The sequence below is a fragment of the Elgaria multicarinata genome, chromosome 6 (assembly GCF_023053635.1).
Source record: "Elgaria multicarinata webbii isolate HBS135686 ecotype San Diego chromosome 6, rElgMul1.1.pri, whole genome shotgun sequence".
Lineage (NCBI taxonomy): Eukaryota > Metazoa > Chordata > Lepidosauria > Squamata > Anguidae > Elgaria > Elgaria multicarinata.
The window spans coordinates 21,047,718-21,070,159 of NC_086176.1; the positions used below are offsets into that span (position 1 = coordinate 21,047,718).

Below are 22,442 nucleotides of genomic sequence, written 5' to 3' on the forward strand. Positions count from 1 at the left end.
TACAGAACCATAAGAACTGTTGCCAATCAACAATTAGGATCAGAATAGCAGACCGAACAGGCAGGCACACAGGTCTGGTCACCACCTTCCATGTCATGGTGAGGTATACGGATTCCTGTTTAAATTATGTCTAAATTTGCATCTATACATATACATTAGCATATGGAAATCTTATGCAGATAGGTGTCCTCTTCTGTCCTCTTTTTTGATGATCCACAAATGGGCACCTTAGATCTACTGGCAGATCCCAATCTACCTTCTGCCCACACCTGCTCATGTCAGTCATACAGAATAGTGGGGAATTTACCCAAAGCCTTGATCAGAGAACATTTTGCAAAGAGCTTTACAGCAGAGTTCAACAGCCAAAAGCCTGGCTTTCTTCGCTGGTGACATCCAGCAGTTCACCAATGAGCAGCCTGCAATCTAAGTAAAGAGCAGGGAGAAAGATAACCTGGGTATTTTCTTAATGAGAAACACTGGCCATGTTTGGAAAACATGAGCCAGGATTCCTAGTTTATTGTGATCATGCAGCATACTGCTGTAGTTCAGTAATCTGTAATTCCCCGGTAGCCACAATCCCTGTTTTAACACCATTAATCTAGAATATTACCAAACAGTCCAAATATCAAAACACACTTTAAATCCTTGCACAAGTATTATACCTTTATTACAAATTATTGATGGCATTAGTTGAGTACAATGAAACACAGTCAGTGTTGCATAGCTGCTCCAATATACAACTGCATTCCCTTCCTTATAGTAACTACAAGTTACTTTATATATCTACTATACGCCAGGTCTCTGCAATCCAGCTCAAATACATTCAGAATCTTACATGCGCTTGTTTTAGGAGAACAGGTGCCACTTTGTAGAGGCCAAGGCTGGGATGTACGGCATTAAAATTGCGAATACAGCATTATTCATATACTGTTAAGAAACAATTCCTTTATTTGGTACAATTCAAGTAATTACTAAGTGTTTTTTTTAATGCACAGTGCTTTGGACCATCCCACAACTAACGAGTATAGTAGTAGTAACCACAGGTCAGTTTGTTACACAGAATGCTTTGCACTCTCAGTGTGGTTAGAAGCAATACCTCTGCAGTAATGTATAGTTACAACATATTTGGGGAAGAGAGGAAACAACACTCTATTTAATTGCCTGCCTAGCTCTTCCCGCTAAGAGTCTTTGTAATACACACAGAGCTGAACGTCGTATTCTTTCCCCCTAACATGAAGTTACTGCTGATCATTTTCAGTTGGCACATTCTGTTCCTCATTTGGGCTGTGTTTACTCTTAAGGGATCTTCCAATGTATCTCCAGTATTCTTTCCGTATTATGTCTTTTTCTTTTGCCAGGATTTCACACAACTGTAGAGAGGAAAATTATAAGTTGCTTAAAACACTATTTGCATTGTTATATTTGTATTTACTACAGAACATCCTAACACGTACATGGTATTTTACAAAGTAATATAAGCAATGAAGATAGGACCCTGCTCCAAGGAACTTACAACAGGGTGGGAGACAATGGCTTAGTTCAGACAACACATTTCTCATCAGTGGTTTTAGAACCCCACAGTGGAGGCTCCGTGGAATTTCCTGTTGCGTTGAGTGGACTTTTCCCAGTGGCTACAGAGTTCCCTGGCAAGAGCAGTGAAAGGAGCAAGTGCCGCTCTAGGAGAGCCGCTGGGATGGTTTTTTGTGGCAATGGCTGATGAGATGCCATCAAGAGTACTAGGGGAGGAGTGAGGGCAGAGGAACTGTCAAACAAACATCACGTTGCCTTTTACTCAACTCCACAGTAGCCCACAGTCACACAGTGGTTGAGTCAGAACACGTGTGGTGAGTACCTCCTACAGGCTCAACTACTGAGTGAAGTTTTCACACTGTGTAGAGAAATGTGTTGTCTGAACTGAGCCAATATTCACTAGGGCAACAGGAAGACAATTGCAGTTATATAAGCTCTTTGTTTACTTCTCAACAGTGGAATCCAAGCCAAGGCTTTTAGGGATCAATTCTACAGCTGTTTCTTAAAGTTATTTATTTATTTTTGTTTATTTTTAAAAAACATTTCTGTGCTGACTTACGGCCCTAAAAAGGATTGAACCCTGTACAGTTCTTTCTCTGGGGGAACACAGATCAGCACCTTTAGGGCTCATCTACACTAAGCAGGATATTCCACTATGAAAGCGGTATATAAAAGGCAGGAGCCACACTACTGCTTTATAGCGGTATTGAAGTGCACTGACAATTGTTGGGGCCCATTGAGACATACTATATACCTCTTTCATACTGCTATATGCTGCTTAGTGTGGCTCCTGCCTTTTATATACCGCTTTCATAGTGGAATATCCTGCTTGGTGTAGATGAGCCCTTAGAAATGCTGATGCAGGAGTCGTGCCTGGCATTACCAATACTCACAGTGATTTTATTTTAAAAGCACAGTGATTTAATTTCAACTAGAAGTCAAGGCAGTTAATGAATAGCGTCATTTTGGATTCTCCAGCAGTAAATACTTGACCACCTGATTTCTATCTTGCTCCATGTTCACTGAATGGCCATCTGCTCATATCAGCCCCTGAAACTATTACAGGTAGAGAGCAAGCACAGTGCAATGGATCGAGTGCTGGGCTCAGGGCAGGAGGAGCCTGCTCTGATGACGTGGAAGCTCAATGGGTGGCTTTGGGAAATCATTGTCTCTCAGCATAACCTCACAAAACTATGGAGAGATAAATCCCATGAATGCTGCTTTGAGCTTGGAGGAAGGACAGGATACCAATGTGATAAAAAGTTGGACCAACCAGGTACCAATATGATGTTATATGAAGGTAGCCTCTTAGCTATGTAGTCAAGGCCATTCTACACATTGCATAAGAGTGAGCTGGTAGAATTGTGGACGGTACCTCTTCAGACTGCAGTGGGGGAGAGCCATATTTCTGAATGCTCGACCCACATAAGATTCCCGGATTCCTTGCATCAGAGAGAAATGCTTGGTGCAGCCCTCTATTAAATCTGCTCGCTCAATTAAAATATGCAGGGAGTTTTTACATGGGAAGGGCATTCAAAAATATGAAATCCTATCCCATCCACTGAAGTATGAAGAGTACACCCATAGTTTTACCATGTCATTCTTCATTGACCCTTTGCCATTACCCCCTTGTCCTCATCCTCTACTATAGTTAAGCCTAAGTATGCGTGACTAAAATGATCCCATATTTCCCCTGGTTTACCCATCTCCTTTCCCTCCCCTTCATCTCCTGTCTCCCTCCATTTGTCTATTTTTAGATTGTAAACCATTGGAGCAGGGATCTGTATTTTCCTCATACGTACAAGGACAGTGTAGCAGCAGCAGAACCAGCAACAACGGTAAACCGTTTTGGAGTGCAAAGTAAGTTGTTCTGGGGTTCATCAGCACATATCAACGGTTTCCCCTTCTCGAAGTGGAATATTGTATTTAGATAATTTGGCAGCTCAGACTGGCTTTTAAGATTTGGCAAAGGAATTGAAAAACACAGAGTTCTTGCACAGCATGATAAAATACAAGCCCAATCCTCTTAATGGACACTAAATAAATACAGCTTTCCAACCTTTCTAGTCTGTTTCCTTTCTCGTCTAGAAAACAGTGCGGAACCACAATAGCCAAGGCTCAAAAATCGCCCTTTGTTACCAAAATAATAACTGGCAAATACAATGTTGAATCTAGGCAGGCGGTAAGTAGGAAGATACCTTTGCAAAGCCTGCCACTCATGTGTTAAGACAGACACCGACTGGCTGGAAGTCATTAACAGTAAGTCAACAGCTCTGAGAGTATATTATGCATGAAATGGGAATCAGATGCTACTTCCAAGTGTATGGAATGGGATATGGGGACAGGGGTAAAAAAAAGTTATAGAAAACGCACTCCCCTTGGACCAAAGTGCCAAAGATAATGCATTTTTATTGTAGCAGACATGTAACAGGCTGATAATTGGCATGCATGAAACCAATCGGGCCAGCAAATATACAATGCAGCACATTAATATTGCTGCATTTTAACAAACGTTTCCCTCAAAGTTGTATCTTCCAGCTTGCACTGCATTGCATAGAATTGGTTTTCCTGCATTTGTCTTTATTTACAGTTCTGCAAAAATGAAAAACATGGTGATATAATTTTTTTTTATAAAATGGCCTCATTCTGAATGTGTTCAATATACAAAAGTTTGATATAATCACAGTCAACTGGCAGACTGTTTCTCAATTTCTGTGATTAATTTCCGTAGGAGAATAGAGAAAGAAGTAGTTACAAGCAGACTATAAAGGATAATACAGGCCAGATAAACAACTTTTAAAAACTAACCTCTAGTGCTTTGTTAAGAGTTTCTTCCTTGTTTTCACACTGGTTTTCTAGCATGTCTTCATATATATCAACCAAGAATGCAATCAGGTAGGGGGAACTGTGACTTGGCTGTAATTCCAGCAGCTGCTCTAAGAGATTTGGATATTTTGAAAGGCCGCGATCTTGCAGAATCCTGAAATGAAGAAACAGCCGTACACATTTACTAGCCCAACATTTCCTATAAAACCTGGAGATCTTCTAAAACATAGGAAAAATGAAAGTAAGCAATTTTGAATCATCACGTGCCAGAAAGATTTCCTAGAAACCTTTCCAGAAAGATCGTATGGTGTATCCTTAACCTGCAACCCATCTCAACAGGAATCAGAAATCAGTGCTGGATATTCAGAGTGGAAAGATCATTCCCTCTTCAAATACAGCTATAAAGCAGAAACAGGACCCCACATCATTATAGTTCCTGTATAAATTTCCATTGTGTGCAACATGCATAAGCTCATGAACGTATCAGAAGTATTGTCTCATTTCACAAAGTGCTCAGCTTTGTAGAGATATCCTAGGGCATGTCTAGGATACACTATGCAGTCATCCCAGGATCAGGGATAGGTTACAATAACTGGGATTGTTTAGCTTGGAAAAAGGGAGGCTTAGGGGAGACATGATAGAGGTGTACAAAATTATGCATGGTATGGAGAATGTGGACAGGGAGACATTTTTCTCACTCTCTCAAAATACTAGAACCTGGGGTCATCCTATGAAGCTGATTGGTGGGAGATTCAGAACAAATAAAAGGAAGGACTTCTTCACACAGTGCATAGTTAAATTATGGAACTCACTACCAAAAGACGTAGTCATGGCCACCAATTTGGATGGCTTTAAAGGGGGGCTGGATAAATTCCTGGCGGCAAAGGCTATCAATGGCTACTAGCCCTGATGGTTGTGTGCTATCTCCAGTATTCGAGGCAGTAAGCCTGTGTGCCCCAGCTGCTGGGGAACATGGGCGGGAGGGTGCTGTTGCACCATGTCCTGCCTTGTTCATCCCTGGCCGATGGCTGCTTGGCCACTGTGTGAACCGAGTGCTGGACTAGATGGACCCTAGGTCTGATCCAGCATCAGGGCACTTCTTATGTTCTTATCAGCTGAGGAGTGTGCCTGTGCATCCAAATGATGCACAGGGGATCCTGGGGGCAACCAGGGACGGGCAGAGACTTTCCCCGGGATAACCAAGACCTCGGTTATCCCGATTTTTCCCATGGTTGTGGGAAGATCCCAAGCTTTGCAGGTGTGTAGATGCCCATCCTGGCTTCTTTCCGCCTCCTCCAGCTTTCAAAATGGGCACGGAGCTGTTTGGGGGTAGGGCAGCAATTTCACCATTCTTGGCATGGCAGCAGAGGTGGGGGGAGGTTTGGCTGCAGAGTTTTTTTAAAAAAATATCTTTCCCCCCAGATCGGGGACCGGGCTCCTCTTCAAAAAAAAAAAAAAAAAAAGGGGGGGGGGAGGGAAGGCACCCGTGACATCCCTCTTCCCTTCCTCCCCTCTCCCTCCCGCTATACCCTTAGGTGTAAATGAGCCCCTAGTCTCCAGCCCCTCTATTTATTTATCTAAATAGTGCCAGGGGAAGAGAGAAACAGCAACACAGGACTTAAGGAGGCATCCAAACCTAGAGAGTGAAGCAGCACTGCCTTTGCCAGGGCCAGTTCCAGAGTTGGGCCCCGGGCAAAATTCCTACTGATGGCCACCATTTGCCTCTCATAAGATGCCCTTCCCATATATAAGTTGTATGCATACAGAGGTGCAGCGGCTGCAGAGACGAGCTGGTGGGCCTGGGGTTCATTTCCCCCGCCATGTGTGGGTATCTAGGACAAAGATGGTCGTGGCTGAAAAACCTAAAGTAGTATTGGTGGCTTCCTCCTCACCACCTGCCCAGATACTCTCAGATGAGCCCCAGATTTGCTAGCTCTCTGCCATGTGTCGTGTGCACTGTGGCTCTAACTGGGATGAATTAGCTTGACACCTTGGCTCGGGAATCCATTTTGTTCTACAAGGCATGGCCTGGGTGCTGCAAGGAACAATGCTGAAGCTCTAGAACCGCCAAAAAGGCAAAGCAGCCATGAAATGTACCTGCTTCCTCCTTGGTAAAACGAAAATTGTTCCCTACATCAGGAGAAAATATGCTGCAGTGCCTGCTGTCTACCATGCTACCACTGGCCAACTAACCCACAAGAGTACTTTTGTATTGGTCAATCAAAAGCCCTGGTGTAGAAAATGTCCCAGTCCTGAAGTTTCCCTATCTCCTAGCCAGGTCAAGGTCTACCCAAGGAGCCTTAACAAAAACATCTTTTTCTTGTTTTGAAGATTGGGCCACGCTACTCTGTATTATCAAGTTAGATGACAAATTAATGAAGAAGTAAGGAACCTCCTTGCACTTTCTTCTCATTGGTCTTTTGTTTTAAGCCAGCCTGGGTACAGTCCCTGAGCTTTTCCCCTTTTCTGCAAACCCTAAAACTGCCTTGGAGCTTGGGCAGTCTGCATGCTTGTGAGTGTCAGCTCTGCTCTACGATTAACCCAGGCTTTGCTTGTTCCTTGTGACACTTTCTTAGCCCCTTCACTGCTCTGGTGCCTAGCCCACATTCCAAGTTCCCTGCTTCTTTCTTACACCGCCCATTGCCTTGTTTGCCCAGCAAAATCGGTTGCCTTGTTTACCCAGAGAGAAAGCTTTAGACCCGGTGAAACACCCATTGAGTCCGGGATCCGGTTTCAATCATAACACTGCAACACTGTAACCTCCTTTATCAACCATTTTTGGTGGTCTGTGCTTGAGTTGCCAATCCTGATGGGAGGTGGTTTGTCAGAGAACCGAAAGTATTGGGAAGTTGCTACCAAAGGGCTCTAATCATTTTTGACCTCCTTTCTAAAATTTAAAGAGAAACCCACTTCTAATGCTCTCAGCTCCAAATTCAAATTCTTCTTTTAAACAAACCGTGGTGGCTCCGAAGTGCCTAATAACAGCTGTCTCTCCATCATTACTGTGAGTACCAGGAAATCAAGAATCCAACTCTGTTTGGATCTATCCTCTTGGCTCTCTCTCTTGATAATTTGGTACTCAACAGTGCCAGAGCAACTTGAGACTATTGCCCCATTTTGATTTGCAGTTAAGAGCTGAAATCCTTAATATTCTCTGTTAATGGAATTTTTCTAACTTTTGGCAACCAACTTGGAAGTCCTTTAGCTTCCCTTCTTCTAAAATGCAATAATTACAACCACTCTAGCTCTATTTCTTTTTATTTCTTCCAAAATTAATTTCTGCCCCATGGTGCACCATTTTTGCCAGCCCTTGAGCTTGTTGGACCTATAGCCTTCCAAAACCCTGCACCGCCATTTCCAGAGCACCACCTACCCTTCCTTACTTGGTAAACGATAATTCCCCCAAACTTTATCTTTACCATTTCTTTTCTAGTTAGGCCATACTGACCTATGTTCGAAGGGGTGGGTATACTAACCAAGTCAACTTTCTCCTCTACTGAATGTGCATCCATGTGTTTTTGAAATCAAAAAGCAATAAAATAATGTTCATGTTTTTGGACTTTGAATGAGCTTTTGAGCAAATTTTCCATATGAATAGTAGATATTCCCCATTTAATAGGTCCACTGTGTGTACGCTACACCTCAGGTTAAAGACCACCTTAAGAGATACTTTGCTGTTACACATGTTTACACGTAAGTCACATGTCAATGTGAACAAGAAGACTTTGCAACTAGAGGCACAGCCTTCAACACTGTGAACAGTAATCCAAGGAGTCAGGGCAGACACCCCTGTGACTTCAGATGAAGTTTATCAGCTTAGGCTGATATACCAACTGCGCCCTTATCTGGACAGAGATAGCCTAGCTATAGTTATCCATTCTCTGATAACCTCTCATTTGGATTACTGCAATGCATTATATGTGGGGCTGCCTTTGAAAACGGTCCGGAAACTTCAACTGGTACAAAACAGGGCAGCACGGTTACTAACAAGGACTGGCTGACGAGATCATATCACGCCAGTCCTTCTACTACTTCATTGGCTGCCAGTCCAGGTCCAGGCCTCATTCAAAGTGCTGGTATTAACATTTAAAGCCCTAAACGGCTTGGGGCCAGGCTATCTGAAGGAACGCCTCCTCTCGTATGTACCTGCCCGGACCCTAAGGTCATCCTCAGGGGTCCTTCTCCATGAGCCCCTGCCAAAGGAAGTGAGGCAGGTGGCTACCAGGAGGAGGGCCTTCTCTGCTGTGGCACCCTGGCTGTGGAATGAGCTCCCTAAGGTTCGCTTGGCACCTACATTATATGCCTTTAGATGCCAGGTGAATTCTCCCAGCATTTTAACAGTCTATAAATAAATTTTAACTTGATGTTTTAAATTTGTAATTTTGCATTGCTGCTGTTTTTATCTGGTTGAGCTTTTATATTGTATTTTATATTATGGTTTTATACTTTGAATGTTTTTAATTTTTGTGAACCGTGCAGAGAGCTCCGGCTATTGGGCGTTATAGAAATGCAATCAATCAATCAATCAATCAATCCAGCTTTAAGAACCTGCAACATGTTCAGCCGTCTAATGCTCGAGACCTGCCCATCACTTCCCCACTGTAGTTGCAGTTGGTTGCATGTGCGGTTGGTTGACTTGTTTATTTAACTTGACTCAAGAGGTGCCATTTTGTCTGGAAAGGTCAGCTAGTTTGGAAAAGATCAAGAAAACTAGGACAAACTGCATTGAAAGTTCCCTTCAAAAATCCTATACTGAAATGGACAAATCTAATCAAAGAAGTACCTATCAATTGGCTATGGAGACTCCTGAGATTTCAAGTGTCCTTTGCAGGCAACACCTTAAACTCCACCTAAAGACAAGACCACCCTCTTTTGTTTAGCAGGAGACAATATTCTGTTTATGGTGCATCTGGAAATTGCCCTTCCAGACCCATCCTTTTCTTTTGTAGCTACAACTGGCTTCCTGATATGCCCAAAGAAAGCCCATGAGGTCACAGAAGCGATATGATTTCAGAAGCAGCCCATTGGCAGACACTTTGCCTGATTAGACTTTGGAACTCTCGATAGGTTGCCCGTTCCTGCAATTCACTTTCTAGCTAGTAAAGCTTTGCCATAGCAGAGGCCACTCTGCTTTTTTTTACCTTCCCTTGGATTTATCCAGATGCTATGGAGCTCCTGTGCCCACCCCTTATTTGAGCAGAAAAGAAAGGTATTTGAATTCCCATGGGTAAGTACCTGATAAAATAAATAAGTACAGGTAGAGGCAACTTTCTCCCTTTTCCCCAATTTTAAGCGAGTGTTTGTGCTAGTATGTCTACACACTGATGTGTCTACTACATGGTTTCATTAAGTAACATGGTAACATTCACGTAGAGGTACTTCACATGTATACTGTCTGTTGGTCAAGGGCTGTTCCCAGTGTAACTGGGTGCCAAAATGACTGAGTTCAGCTTGTCTTTGTAATTTACACAATGTAAAAATGGCAGCATTGTACTATGAATCCTGTAATAGTTCCTCTTTTTCTTTAGCTCATCATGCCAAAGAAACAGTTTGCCTCAATTCAAATAGCACCTCAAGGGAGGACAGGGCTCCTGAACCTCCGTGCAGAAAAGGGAATTCTGGCAGGTGCAGTTTCTATGCCTGGGGTAGAAGAGCTGTATCTGTGAAGTTTCCCCCCTTCTACACAACTATTAAGTGATACAGAAGTTATGCCTTCCTTTGCGTATTGTCATGCGAAGCATTTATTGTGTGTGTGCGTAGTTATTTCTGATTTTCCCAAGGAGGCTGAGTTTCAGTAGAGACTGGCCCTTCAGCAGAAGTCGACAAAAATATTCAGAGGTACATACATTTAGTAGATCAAGGCCTCATCTACACCAAGCAGGATATTGCACTATGAAAATGGTATATAAAAGGCAGGAGCCACACTACTGCTTTATAGTGGTATTGAAGTGCACTGACAACTGTTGGGGCCCATTGACACATACCATATACTGCTTTCATACTGCTATATCCTGCTTGGTGTGGCTTCTGCCTTTTATAAAATAATAATAATAATAATAATAATAATAATAATAATAATAATAATAATAATATATTTATTTATTTCTTACCCGCCTCTCCCTTTGGATAACACTTTCATAGTGCAATATCCTGCTTGGTGTAGATGAGGCCCAAGTTTCTATTTGGGTTGCAAAGCATTTATTTAGGATTAGTCCTACTGATTTACTTCAACATCTTCATTCAATGTTCAAATTATTGTTGTACTGTTTTATTTCTGAACATCTCTACGTGGCATGTCCCTATTGAGATTTATAACCCTTACACTCCCATCTAACTGTAAGGGCTGTGAATCACACAGATAGAAACCAAATGTAAATTGTTACAACTGCTGGCTGTTGCCAGAAACAGGAAGCTGCTTTAAATGGACCTTGCTCTGATTCAGCATAGGTGCCCGATCAACTGCTTAGAGATTTTATTATATTTAGTGATATATAAATATCACAAATAAATAATAAAATCTCTTTCCTACATGTCTCCCGCCTCCCAAAACATCTCTCTCTCTCAAGATGTACTTATTCAGGATCACGTAATGCAGATTCATTGACCCAGTTCACACAACTTGGTGGCAATTCCTGGGTTGTTTATTGTGCAGATGACCAGAGCACCCAAGTCATGTACTCATTGTTTCTGCTTTTAATAAACAACCCAGGAATGCCCCACTTCCTGGGTTGTTTTGTGACACACAAACTTGGAAATTCTGGGTTGTTTATGGGTTAAACACCCCAGTGTTAGCCCAACAACAAAACCATGGGTTAACTCTAGGTTATAACCCAGAGTTTCCAGGCTCACACATAAAGAAACAACCCAGGAAACGGGCCATTCCTGGGTTGTTAGTTAAAAAGAAATGGCTCATACGCTCTGCTCATCCCTGAAATTCCTGAGTTAAACAATCCAGGAATTGACCCTGTGATGTGCAAACCAGGTCATTATCTCTCAAACCTTGTGGTACATAAGATCTGGCTGCCCCGATCCCAAATGGCATCCGGACATCAAGTAGAAACTATTTTGATAAATCTTTGGTCTCTCAAACTGGTTTTTGGTTTCTTGTAGCCTGTTTTTAATTATGATAGTTATAAGCCTCTCTACATGCAACAGAAAGGAAGGATATACTAAGGAAGCATATATTATGTATGAAAACTATATTCAGAAGATTCAACATGATCTATTCTAGCCTTTTATCTGAGAACAAGGTCAGCCCCAATAATTACAAGAAATCTCTAAAAATGAAACTGAACACAACCAGGGGGGCAGGAGAGAATCAGTTTTTAAATGTGGTTATGTTAGCTAGGCAGCAGACCCATTTTCCTTTCCATTATCTAGATCTTCATCAGTACGTTTCTCCCTCTTCAATCTGAAATTCAGTGGTAGAGCACATGCATTGCATGTACAAGGTCTCAGGTTCAATCCCTGGCATCTCCAAGTAGGGCTAGAAAAAAATCCTGCCTGAATCCCAGGACAGCCACTGTCAGTCAGTGTTGGCAATCTTAGGCTGGATCAGGGATACGGAACCTCTCGCCCGCAGGCCTGGTAAGGCCCATGGGTGTTCCCCATCTGCCCTGGCAGCTTCCAGGATGCAATCCCCAAGAACTTCTCCGAAATGGAATCCAGCCTTCGGGCTGAGAACGGTCCATCCCAACCAGGAGTGGGGAACCTATGACCTGACCCAGTATAAGGCAGCTTCCTATGTTCCTAGGGCCTTTGAGGCAACTCACTGTCTACCTTTTTCTTTTCTAACCCTCAACACCTGGGAAGCGAAAGTGTGTTTCTGGTACGTGAACAGATAAATTCCCAAACCAACCAATTTCACTCTGCACGCACAAAAGTATCTTAATCATTAAAGGAATTTCCACCACTCTAGGTAGGCTGCAGGAAGGACACAACCTTTGCCAACTTTAAGCAGCAAACTATTTTCTGACTGCACTTCATGTTGTTGGGTGACGGAATAGCCTCCTGCTTGCTTCACCATTTGTTCCTTCTGCCAGAATTGTCAGCAGGAAATCCTTTGGAACAACTCTCCTAACAACCTTCTCTCTGGAATTGATTTCCTCAGAAATAATCGGGGGCCTGTGTACACCAAGCTAAATATATTCAAATTCTGCACCCAGACTGGAAAAAATAGATTCTGCACCTTATATTTGTTTATGAAGATTGAACAGATTTGCATAGTTTGTCATTTTTTGCATAATTTCTTTTTAGCTTTAGTAGTCATGGAGAAGGACAAGGAATTTATAGTACCACTGTCAGCCACAGGAAACCTTACTCAGCTACCATACTGACTTCAATGGTAATCCAAGATTCTCGGAAAACTGAGAACTAGAATGACATTCTGCACTTGGTAGATTTATAGCACACACACACAGCCACTAACAAATATCTCACCCTTTCAAATAGTTCCAAGCACTTTCATTATGAGGCACCATCTTGATCATTTCTAGGGTAAACCTGAAAAAGGAGAACAAAATGTCTCATAAACAAATAGGGGAAATAGAGCTGTATTCCAGATGCATCAAAGTGTTTTTGATTGCAAATGGCGGAGACAGACAGTCAGACACAGACACAAGGCAGCCATCATGGGACAGTACATTATGCCCTTAATGCCTTCTGTCCGCAGTAGATCCATTTCTACAAGGACAAAAACTCTTCCTAAATAGAGTCAAAAGACATGAAGCAGAGCTCATTGCAAGCTGGTACCAAAACATTTTACTTCAGAAGATGTAAAATGCTCGATGCATTTTGATTTTTCAAGAAATGTACAAGAGCATGAACTTTTAGGTCTGTATCCAATAGCAAAACTCTCTCAAGATACTAAAACAAAAAAGAAATAATGAAAGCACAAGTCATATCTGTAACAAAATGTTGCAGCGTGGAGCATTTCTGCTCAGGATTCTAGATGCTCCATTTCCCCCCCCTCCTGCCCCAAACTGTCAGGCTGTGTTTCATGCCCACTGAGCATGCTCAATTCACACTGGGTGGTTTGTTGTTTTTTCTCTCCTGCCCCCTGCATGGTTCTTTTTCTTAAAAGTTTTTGTTCTTCTTTGCAAACTTTGGTTTTCCCCTACTTGCCCTCTTGGAAGTAGATGGTGCCATTTTGTTTACAAAAGGAAAAAAACACTTGGAGAATTGAGATCACTATTATGTAACAGTAGCATATTTGGAATCCAATGTTAATCAGAGGGGATCAGGAGATCCATGATTCATTTCCTCCCTAAATCAAGTGTAAATGGCACTAGATGAAGCCAAGTGTGATATTACTTACTGGACTTCTCTCTCTAGAACAGCAGGATCGTTGTAACCAGTTGTGTTTGAAATTACAAAGTGTCTTTGGTTCCAGACCGAATTGTTCCTAACATCTTCCTTCAAAAGCTGTTCCACGTACTCCAGTTCATCATCCCACAGCTTAAATTCCTAAACGCTCAAAATGAAGGCAAAAGATTACAAGAGAAGTACATTAGGAAAACTGCCTCATTTTCCCATGCAATTGTAACTGAAGCAATTCTACATTTAAGGGTTCGTTCGTATAAGTTTCAAGATAAATGTAACGATGTCTGGACAAATCAGTCTTATTAAATAGGATTTGCAAATGAAAGAAGCAACCAGATGCAGATGAAGAACATCTTGGATGCCATACATTGGATAAGGCATGATGAGAGTAGATTGACAACTTGACCTGAATTAGCAATAATCTGGGTATGTAAAAGGCCGTTCCCAATATGCTGTCACGCTCTAGCATGACCAAGAAACAGAAATTAGAATTTGGGGGCCCTTTCTCAGCAGAAAGGAACAAAAGGTGGCCATTCACTTACCAGGAAAAAGTACAATTGGAGACAACTCTGCAGAACAGACAAAACCTACCCGTCACCCACTACAGCAGGCAGCCTGGAAGGGATTCTGCCAGTGGCTTGTATTCTCTACAGATCATTGCAATATATAGAATCATAGATATATAGAAACCTAGGGAGGTGGTGGGCTCTCCCACACTAGAGGCCTTCAAGAGGCAGCTGGGCAACCATCTGTCAGGGATGCTTTAGGGTGGATTCCTGCATTGAGCAGGGGGTTGGACTCGATGGCCTTGTAGGCCTCTTCCAACTCTGCTATTCTATGATTCTATGAATAGTAGAGTTGGAAGGGGTCTTTAAGGCTATTGAGTCCAGCCCCCTGCTCAATGCAGGAATCCACCCTAACGCATACCTGACAGATGGTTGTACAGCTGTCTCTTGAATGCCTCTAGTGTGGGAGAGCTCACAACTCCCTAGGTAACTGATTCCATTGTCATACTGCTCTAACAGTCAGGAAGTTTTTCCTAATGTCCAGCCGGAATCTGGCTTCCTGTAACTTGAGCCCATGGTTCCGTGTCCTGCACTCTGGGATGATCGAGAAGAGGTCCTGGCCCTCCCCTCCATCCTAGCCAGGATAATGATGAGCATTTTGCTAGTAAGAGTAACATCAAATTACCTGAATGACCCACTGTCTATGCTGCCACGCATGGTAGTTCTTGGCATCCTGGTTGAGAATGTCAGCTATAAATTCAAGTTCTTGGGATGGATCCTTCAGCCATTCTACCAACACCCGCCTGTGGTGCCTAAAAACCAAGAAGTCTTTATTTTAAGAACAGCACCCAGTTAGTGCCTGTTTTATGGATTACAAATACAATTATTACTACTACTTACCATCCTATAGAAGGTGATGGTATTTACAAGAAAGCAAATTGAGCCTGCACCAGCTAGCACAACCCAGGAGTGGATTTTTCATTTCCAAGAGAAACTAGGAAAGACCTCAGTCTGAGGAATGATTTGTGACTAAGAAGCTTCAGAGGTTCTGGGAGAGGACTTTAGATCATTAACGTAGCAAGAAATATTGCAGTTATGTGGAAAGCCAGACTCAATCCACCTTCCAGATTGAAGGGAAGCAGACTGAGAATGTGCAGTCAAAATCACCTATCAACCTGCTGATCACAGTGAAAAAGATTAAAGAATGGCAAAGGCAGGCATGAAGATAGCCACTCCCTGGTTGCCTATGGTGAGTTCAATTGCACCGAGGTGACCAAAAGGAGTTTACAAAAGTAATATTTGTTTGTTAGGCCATAAACAACTGGAATATATGTGGGCAAGCAGGCTACACTAGCATTTTTGGTGGACTTAGTTGCAAGGCTGAGTAAAAGGGCACTTTCCTCATCTGTTCAGAACAACCTTTAAAGTGAAATGAGATTCTAATTGTAGCCATTTTTATTACAAAGAATTAAGTAGAATACCAGTAATACACTGGACATTCTAAGGCTGCAATCCTATACACACTTACATAAGTCCCAAGAGTTTTCACAAACCTGTCTATTTTTAAAAAAGACTTTTCTGGGACGTTAAGTAATGAAATGTTCTGGGGATGTGTTTGCCAGCGTATGCAATATTTACCAAAGATGTCCTCTGAATTGATAATTTTATAGACAACGGCCAATAAAATCCATTACTCAAGAGAAACAGCAGAGGTGCATTAGTGAATGCGTTACAACTCAAGTACAGGAGAAACAAGGTCATTTGTATAAGAGATAAATGGGGTGGCACAAGCCTATAAAACATACAGAGGTAATTTGCATGGCAATATGTAGGAGATGGGTGATTGAACTGTTGTTTGTGGATCCTGGATGACAACATATTTTCCTGTGCTATATCTTACTATTTAGCAGAAATCACTCCTTTACTTTACAAGATGGTTTTCCGCCACTGAATAAACTTGTTTTGCACTTGATCTTGTAGTTGTAATATGTTAATACATGTCAGTGTCATCATATAAACAAATGCTCATCATTATAGCATTCTTGCCACATGTAACCCATGTGAAATTCCTGTGCAACAGTCTTCACGTGACCATTCTGCACCTCTAGTTCAGAGAAGAATAAGTAAATGGATATTTCCTTACAAGGGAAATAACTTTTGTTCTGAAAAGAAGACCGACTTTACCAGACTTGATAATTCTTTGGCTGATCTTCAATGATAGCTGTGATGTAATTGAGTTCCTCAAGCAGGTCTTTCTTCAGAGACTGCAGAAGAACTCTACGGAAATGCCTTGGGAGAAAAATAAAGGGGGTGAGATCTGATATTGGGTGGAGCTGCTTCTCCCCTTCATGTAACAGGTATAGAATAAAACCCGTTAGACCCAGTAATTCAAATCAGTTGAGCAAACAAACAATTCTGATTGGTCATTTTTCCTTGGGAACAATTGTGTAAAAGAGGAAGGTTAAAAAATCCTTTGCTAAAAAAACAAGACCTGGATTGAGAGGATTGCTCTGGCTGTTTGCGTCGCATGTCCTCTTTGTCCTGAAAAAACTGAAGCATACATGCATGCAGTCAGATAAGACGAGGCAAACCCACGCAACACAAGGCACAAAAGATAAAATCCAGAGAAGGACCTGTGTGCTTACTGATCCATTCATGTTCAGTGGAACATCAGCACATTTAAAACTTCATAGGTTTGCACCAGATGGAGAAACTGTTTTTCAGAAAACCAAGAATTTTTAGCTGGCATTCAGCGGGATGATTAGCCAAGTATTAGGTGAGATGCTACATGTAACCATTTATCTATCCAAAAATATAAATCCAATTTGAAGAGACTGTACACAGCATGTTCTGGAGGAACATCTATCTACAAGGCTCCAAAAGCACTGGTGTACTTTTCTAGCTAAGCCAATTTTGGTTCTTGCTACCAGCAACACCACCCTCCAAATCTTCTGGCACAGGCAGAGAACTTCAGAGAAAGTTTCTCAAAAATTCACTGTGATATGAAGAAGACAAGAAACAAAACTCATCCAAACAGCTTTGTGAACTGGTTAGAAACTGCCTCTCCCCATTCCCTCCAGCAGTCTTGAAAGAAAGAAAGAGCCTTCTCTCACTTGCACAAAACTTTGGCTATAAGAAAAAGCTTCACAGTAGGTGGAGACGTCACTCACTTTCATGGAGGTCTGGAGAAGCTAATAAACAGCAGGCGTGTCTCCCGAGGTTTATCACCTCACCCAAAACTTTGCACAGAGTTGACAAGACTCTGCTTCTCCCTTGAGTCCTCTGGGACAGTTCTAGCACAGAGGACTAGAAACAAAGATGGGAGTTTCTTTCACACTTGTAATGCAGCTTGGAGAAAGAAGAAACAGCAAGAGAAACTCCTGCTGCTGCGTCACGTCTTTAAACTGCAATGCAAGAGAGTCTGTTGGACGTTGCTCTTTAGCAGATCGCTAGACCCAAGGTGAAAGAACAGAAGAGCTATGCTGGATCAGACAAAAGGCCTATCTAGGCCAGCATTCTGTTCCCATAGTGGCCAACCAGATTCCTATGGGAAGCCCAAATGAACGCAGAAGCATTTTCTTGGACATGATCTCCAGCAACTGGTATTGAGAGGCAAGTTGCCTTTGATAATGGATACAGCCTTCATAATTAGGAGCTATTGATTCATTGATAGGTAGTACATCATACCCTGGAGCCAGGCTGTTTAGGGCTTTAAAGATGAACAACAGCACTCTGAATTGGGCAGAGAAACAAACTGACAACCATCAGCTATTTGAGGACAGCTGTTATATGGTCCTTCCAGATTGCTCCAGGCAAGAATCCAGTTGTTGCAATTTGGACCCTTTTCAAAAGGCAGCCAAATACACAGCACATTGCCATAATTCAACCTAGAGATTACAGCGTTTGGCAACATGATGGTCAAGTCTCATACAACAAGTACGTAATTCGCAGGGCAAGTGCTATTTGTTTATTTTGCAACAAGGCATAGAGATATAACATTTCAAGCATAGTTTGCCCACTTCTTTCTTACACTTAGCAAAGGTATTCTTATGAAGCCAGCCAGATAAATGATAAAATATTAGTCATCCCATCAAAAGCCAAATGTTAGTTTGGCTGAGGGTTGTCTGAACTGCGGTTCCTCTCGTACTGAGCAGGATTACTAGCGCAACAACACATCGTTCCTGATTTGGGAAAAACACTAATCACAACTAACAAGAGAAAAAAGAAAGGCTCAGTATTATTACGTACCACACAGTATAATTTGCAGCATTAAGCTCAATGGCATCGCCTGTTAACTTGAACGCTCTTTCACTCCTTTCATCACGTTGCAGAACAGCTCGGAAGTAATCATACACATCTTTAACTAGATAGAGAAAAATGGTCAAATCATCTTTGGCCTTCCATCTTGGTCTTCCCACTTCTTGATCCTTCCAGTAATTTCTACTGCTCAGATTACTCACATCTCTACCCATTCAGACCCTAGGATGCCTCTCAAGTCCCCATTCTGGCTCCCCATTCAGCACAAACTCTTCGGGGTGGTTCAGACAACACGCTAAACCATGCTGCTTAACCACAAAATGGTTAAGGGAATGCATTAAGGTTAATACATTCCCTTAACCATTTTGTGGTTAAGCAGCATGGTTTAGCGTGTCAACATAACAGTCTTTTAGCATTTAAGAAAGCCATAAAGACTGATCTCTTCCGGCAGGCCTATCCAGTGGAATTTTAGGATGCTTTTAGGATGTTTTAACAATGTATATTATGTTTTGATCAATATTTTATGTATTTTATACTTGCTGCTGTTCCCTGCCTCGATCAGAATGGAGAGGCGGGTTAGAAATAAATTTATTATTATGTTGTCTGAACTAGGCCTTCGTGGCATTCACTGTAGAGTTCTCCACAGCTTTGCTCCATTCTCTTTTCGCTCATATTTCCTGCTATGTTCCTGCTGTGACCTTCATATCTTTTATTCTTGCACTCTCTGCTTTCTTAAAGTCCACTGCTTTCTAGATTAGTTCCACCCATTCTCTCTTGCTGCCTCTTATGCCTGGAACTCTTTCCTATGTCATCTATAGTATTACCCCCCTCCGTTATTTTTTTTCTCCCAAAGTGGCTTTACCCTTTAATTCTCACCCTCAACTGAAATTAAGCAACTGAATTTACTCACATTTATCCTGATATTTTTGCCTCCCATTCCTTTGTCTCTTCCACTGTTAGGTCCAATCCTATGCATATTTAGACAGAAAAAAGTCCTACAATCCCCAGAATGCTGCAGCCAATATGGCTGACTTGGAGGGATGTTTGGAGTTCTAGGACTTCTTCCCCATCTAATCATGCATAGGATTGCACCCTTACACAGTAAATTCCTAGGGGCAGAGACCTGTCTCATTTTGCTTATTTTAAACCACCGTGTGTATATTGAAAGCACCATCACCATCATCATCATCATCATCCGGGAAAGTACCTGGATTTGAATTTTAAAAATAAAAGACCCTTTTGCTGCTCCTGAGTCTAAGATAATACGCTACATGGATGTAGCTGGTTTCTGCTTGATGTTCTGCTTGAGCCAAGGGCCTTCTCTGCTGTGGCACCCTGGCTGTGGAATGAGCTCCCTAAGGAGGTTCGCTTGGCACCTACATTATATGCTTTTAGACGCCAGGTGAAGACCTTTTTATTCTCCCAGTATTTTAACAGTCTATAAATACATTTTAACTTGGTGTTTTAAATTTGTAATTTTGCATTGCTGCTGTTTTTATCTGGTTGAGCATTTATATTATGGTTTTATACTGTTGTTTTATACTTTGAATGTTTTTAATTTTTGTGAACCGCCCAGAGAGCTCCGGCTATTGGGCAGTATAGAAATGTAATAAATAAACAAATAAATACAGCAGCATTAGTGCTGTTGATCTGTCAGCACCTAAATTATCTACTAGAAAAATTTCTGAATGGAGGCTTAAAACTATATCCTAACTTTTCAGACACTGAGTTTTAATACTAGTTCTCTAATAAGCATGTAGTGACACATAATCTTCAACCCCACCTTATTGCAAGGAGCCAAGTGCAGATCTAATCTCACACCTTCTTTCGTGTCCTAGATGATCTCATTTGCCTTTCAATGTCTGCTCTACCTCTGAATTCCCATAAAGGCAATAATATTGAAGAATTCCAGATTTTTGCTTAAACACACGCACCCCATAGTGAAACCAAATGCCTGTTTATTCTGAAGTAAGTCCCACTGTATTCAACGAGGCTTACTTCAGCATAAGTGTGCATAGGATTGCACCCTAAATTTATTTACAATTCTGCAAATGTAATACATTCATTAAGTGGTGAGCACAAAACAGCCAGTACAACTACTGTCTGAAAACACAACTGAGTGACAGTGCAGGACCTGGGAAAACAGGGACAGAGGCAAAGATCCCAGGAGATAAAGAGAGCATTGAAGCAGGAGCTACGGCAGAGCAAGATCAGTTGGAAAGGTAGAGCAATGTCAGCTGGGAAGGTAAGTTCAGGCTGGTCCATCTATTTCAGGTATGGCCCATTTTTATGGCCGCATTTCCATACACATCCCCACTGTTACGTGGGCATCTCAACTTGTTTACTAAAATGCCCCAAAACTTACATTTTTCACTATATATGATCTGAACCACTGGATGAGGCCCATCGTCTTGAGGAACTGGCTCAACATCAGCCCATTCCTTCCGGTCCCTGTGAAAGATATAATTTATCAACAAGAAAATGTATGAAATACTAAGGGACCTCAGAGAGGTGCTGTTGCATGTTTGAATTGCCCCTAATGAGTTCCACTAGATCAAACACAAGAACATCCAAATATCCTTGATTAGGGATAAAGGAGCTCCTGAAAAGAGGATATGGCTATATCTAAGCAGACCTGAAGTCTGGCAACTCTCAATTTAGTGCGCAAGAGCTACTGCGGAGGCACTATTTAATTTTATTAATTTGGACGTTTACACCCCACATTTCTATGATAAAATAAAGCACAATGCAACCTACAATAAACGTATAAAATCACAAGAGAATTAAAATCAAACCTAACCAATAAACAAACATGAGTAAAACAATAACAACCCAAAGCCTTCTAAGGCTGGAATCCTATACAAACTTACCAGGGAGCAAATCCTATTGAACTCAATGGGACTTACTTCCAAGAAGACCTGCACAGGATTGCACTGTAGAACTTCATAAAAACACACCTGTACGTACCTATACAGCACGTAGCCGTTGGATTCCAGGGGGATCCCAGACTCCAGCAGCTCGTTATCACCAGCGGCCTCAGGTTCCGGCTCCAGGTGAGGAGCGCAAGGCTCCGGTTCCAACCTGCCTTCCTCGTCCGCCATCATCACCACAGCTTCTCCCACCCACCCCGGAAGAAAGCTAGCTAGCGAGAGATCCTATTAGGAACAAAAGGCAAGCACTTCCCCGCATCATAGAGATATAGCATGGAGGCTAGAGCGACTCCACAGGGAACGAGCTCTCCGGCGGAAGTGGGAGAAGGCTCCAAGGCAGAGCACCCACCTCTTCACGAAGCCCCCACGCCATAGGTCTATGACGCTTTGACCATAGAGATAAAAACAGACATTCTCTGCTGAAGATCAAGAGATGGAAGAATAATTCTGTGGCACATCTTACTAGCACTTCCGGTAGGAGAGAGAGAAAGAGAGGTTCTTTATTGTGTCTTAGCAAATTGCCATTATACACAAACACAGAATAAAGCACTATATAATTTAAAACTCCACCAACAAACCATTAAGAGTCACATATAGTCATGGCACACATATTTATTCATCATGAAGAATAAAACAAGCATAAAAGTAAACACTGGCGGATTTATATAGTATAATTTATTGTTTTTCTTCCTTATAAACCACCGTGTGACCCAACTACCTACCAAAGGAGTAGGTAGTGTATAAAATAATTCCAGTGTTTTAGATTATACAGAAGCCTTTTTATTCCCCCGGTATTTTAACAGTCTATAAATTAATTTTAACTTTGCTGTTTTAAATTTGTGTTTTTGCATTGCTGCTGCGTGTTCTTTTTTTTAATCTTGGTTGTGCTTTTATATTGTATTTTATATTATGGTTTTATACTGTTGTTTTATACTTTGAATGGTCTTAATTTTGTGAACTGCCCAGAGAGCTTCTGCTATTGGGCGGTATAGAAATGCAATAAATAAATAAATAAATAAGAGTTGAATAGTAGTAGAGAAGAAGTTTCAATAAGGTTGCCAAATAAAGGCTC

General features: G+C 41.8%; 1 protein-coding gene across 1 annotated transcript; it reads right to left on the reverse strand.

The window, feature by feature from the left end:
- Window positions 1-642: 642 nt before the first annotated feature.
- On the reverse strand, window positions 643-21,575 carry FNTA (farnesyltransferase, CAAX box, alpha). Its single transcript, XM_063129129.1, has 9 exons — window positions 21,408-21,575; window positions 20,806-20,891; window positions 18,432-18,546; window positions 16,368-16,472; window positions 14,869-14,995; window positions 13,673-13,821; window positions 12,796-12,858; window positions 4,339-4,510; window positions 643-1,370 (listed from the first exon to the last, which is right to left on the reverse strand). Exons 1-9 carry the CDS (start codon window positions 21,542-21,544, stop codon window positions 1,239-1,241), a joined length of 1,086 nt encoding a protein of 361 aa, XP_062985199.1. The 5' UTR covers window positions 21,545-21,575; the 3' UTR covers window positions 643-1,238.
- Between the last annotated feature and the right edge of the window lie 867 nt (window positions 21,576-22,442).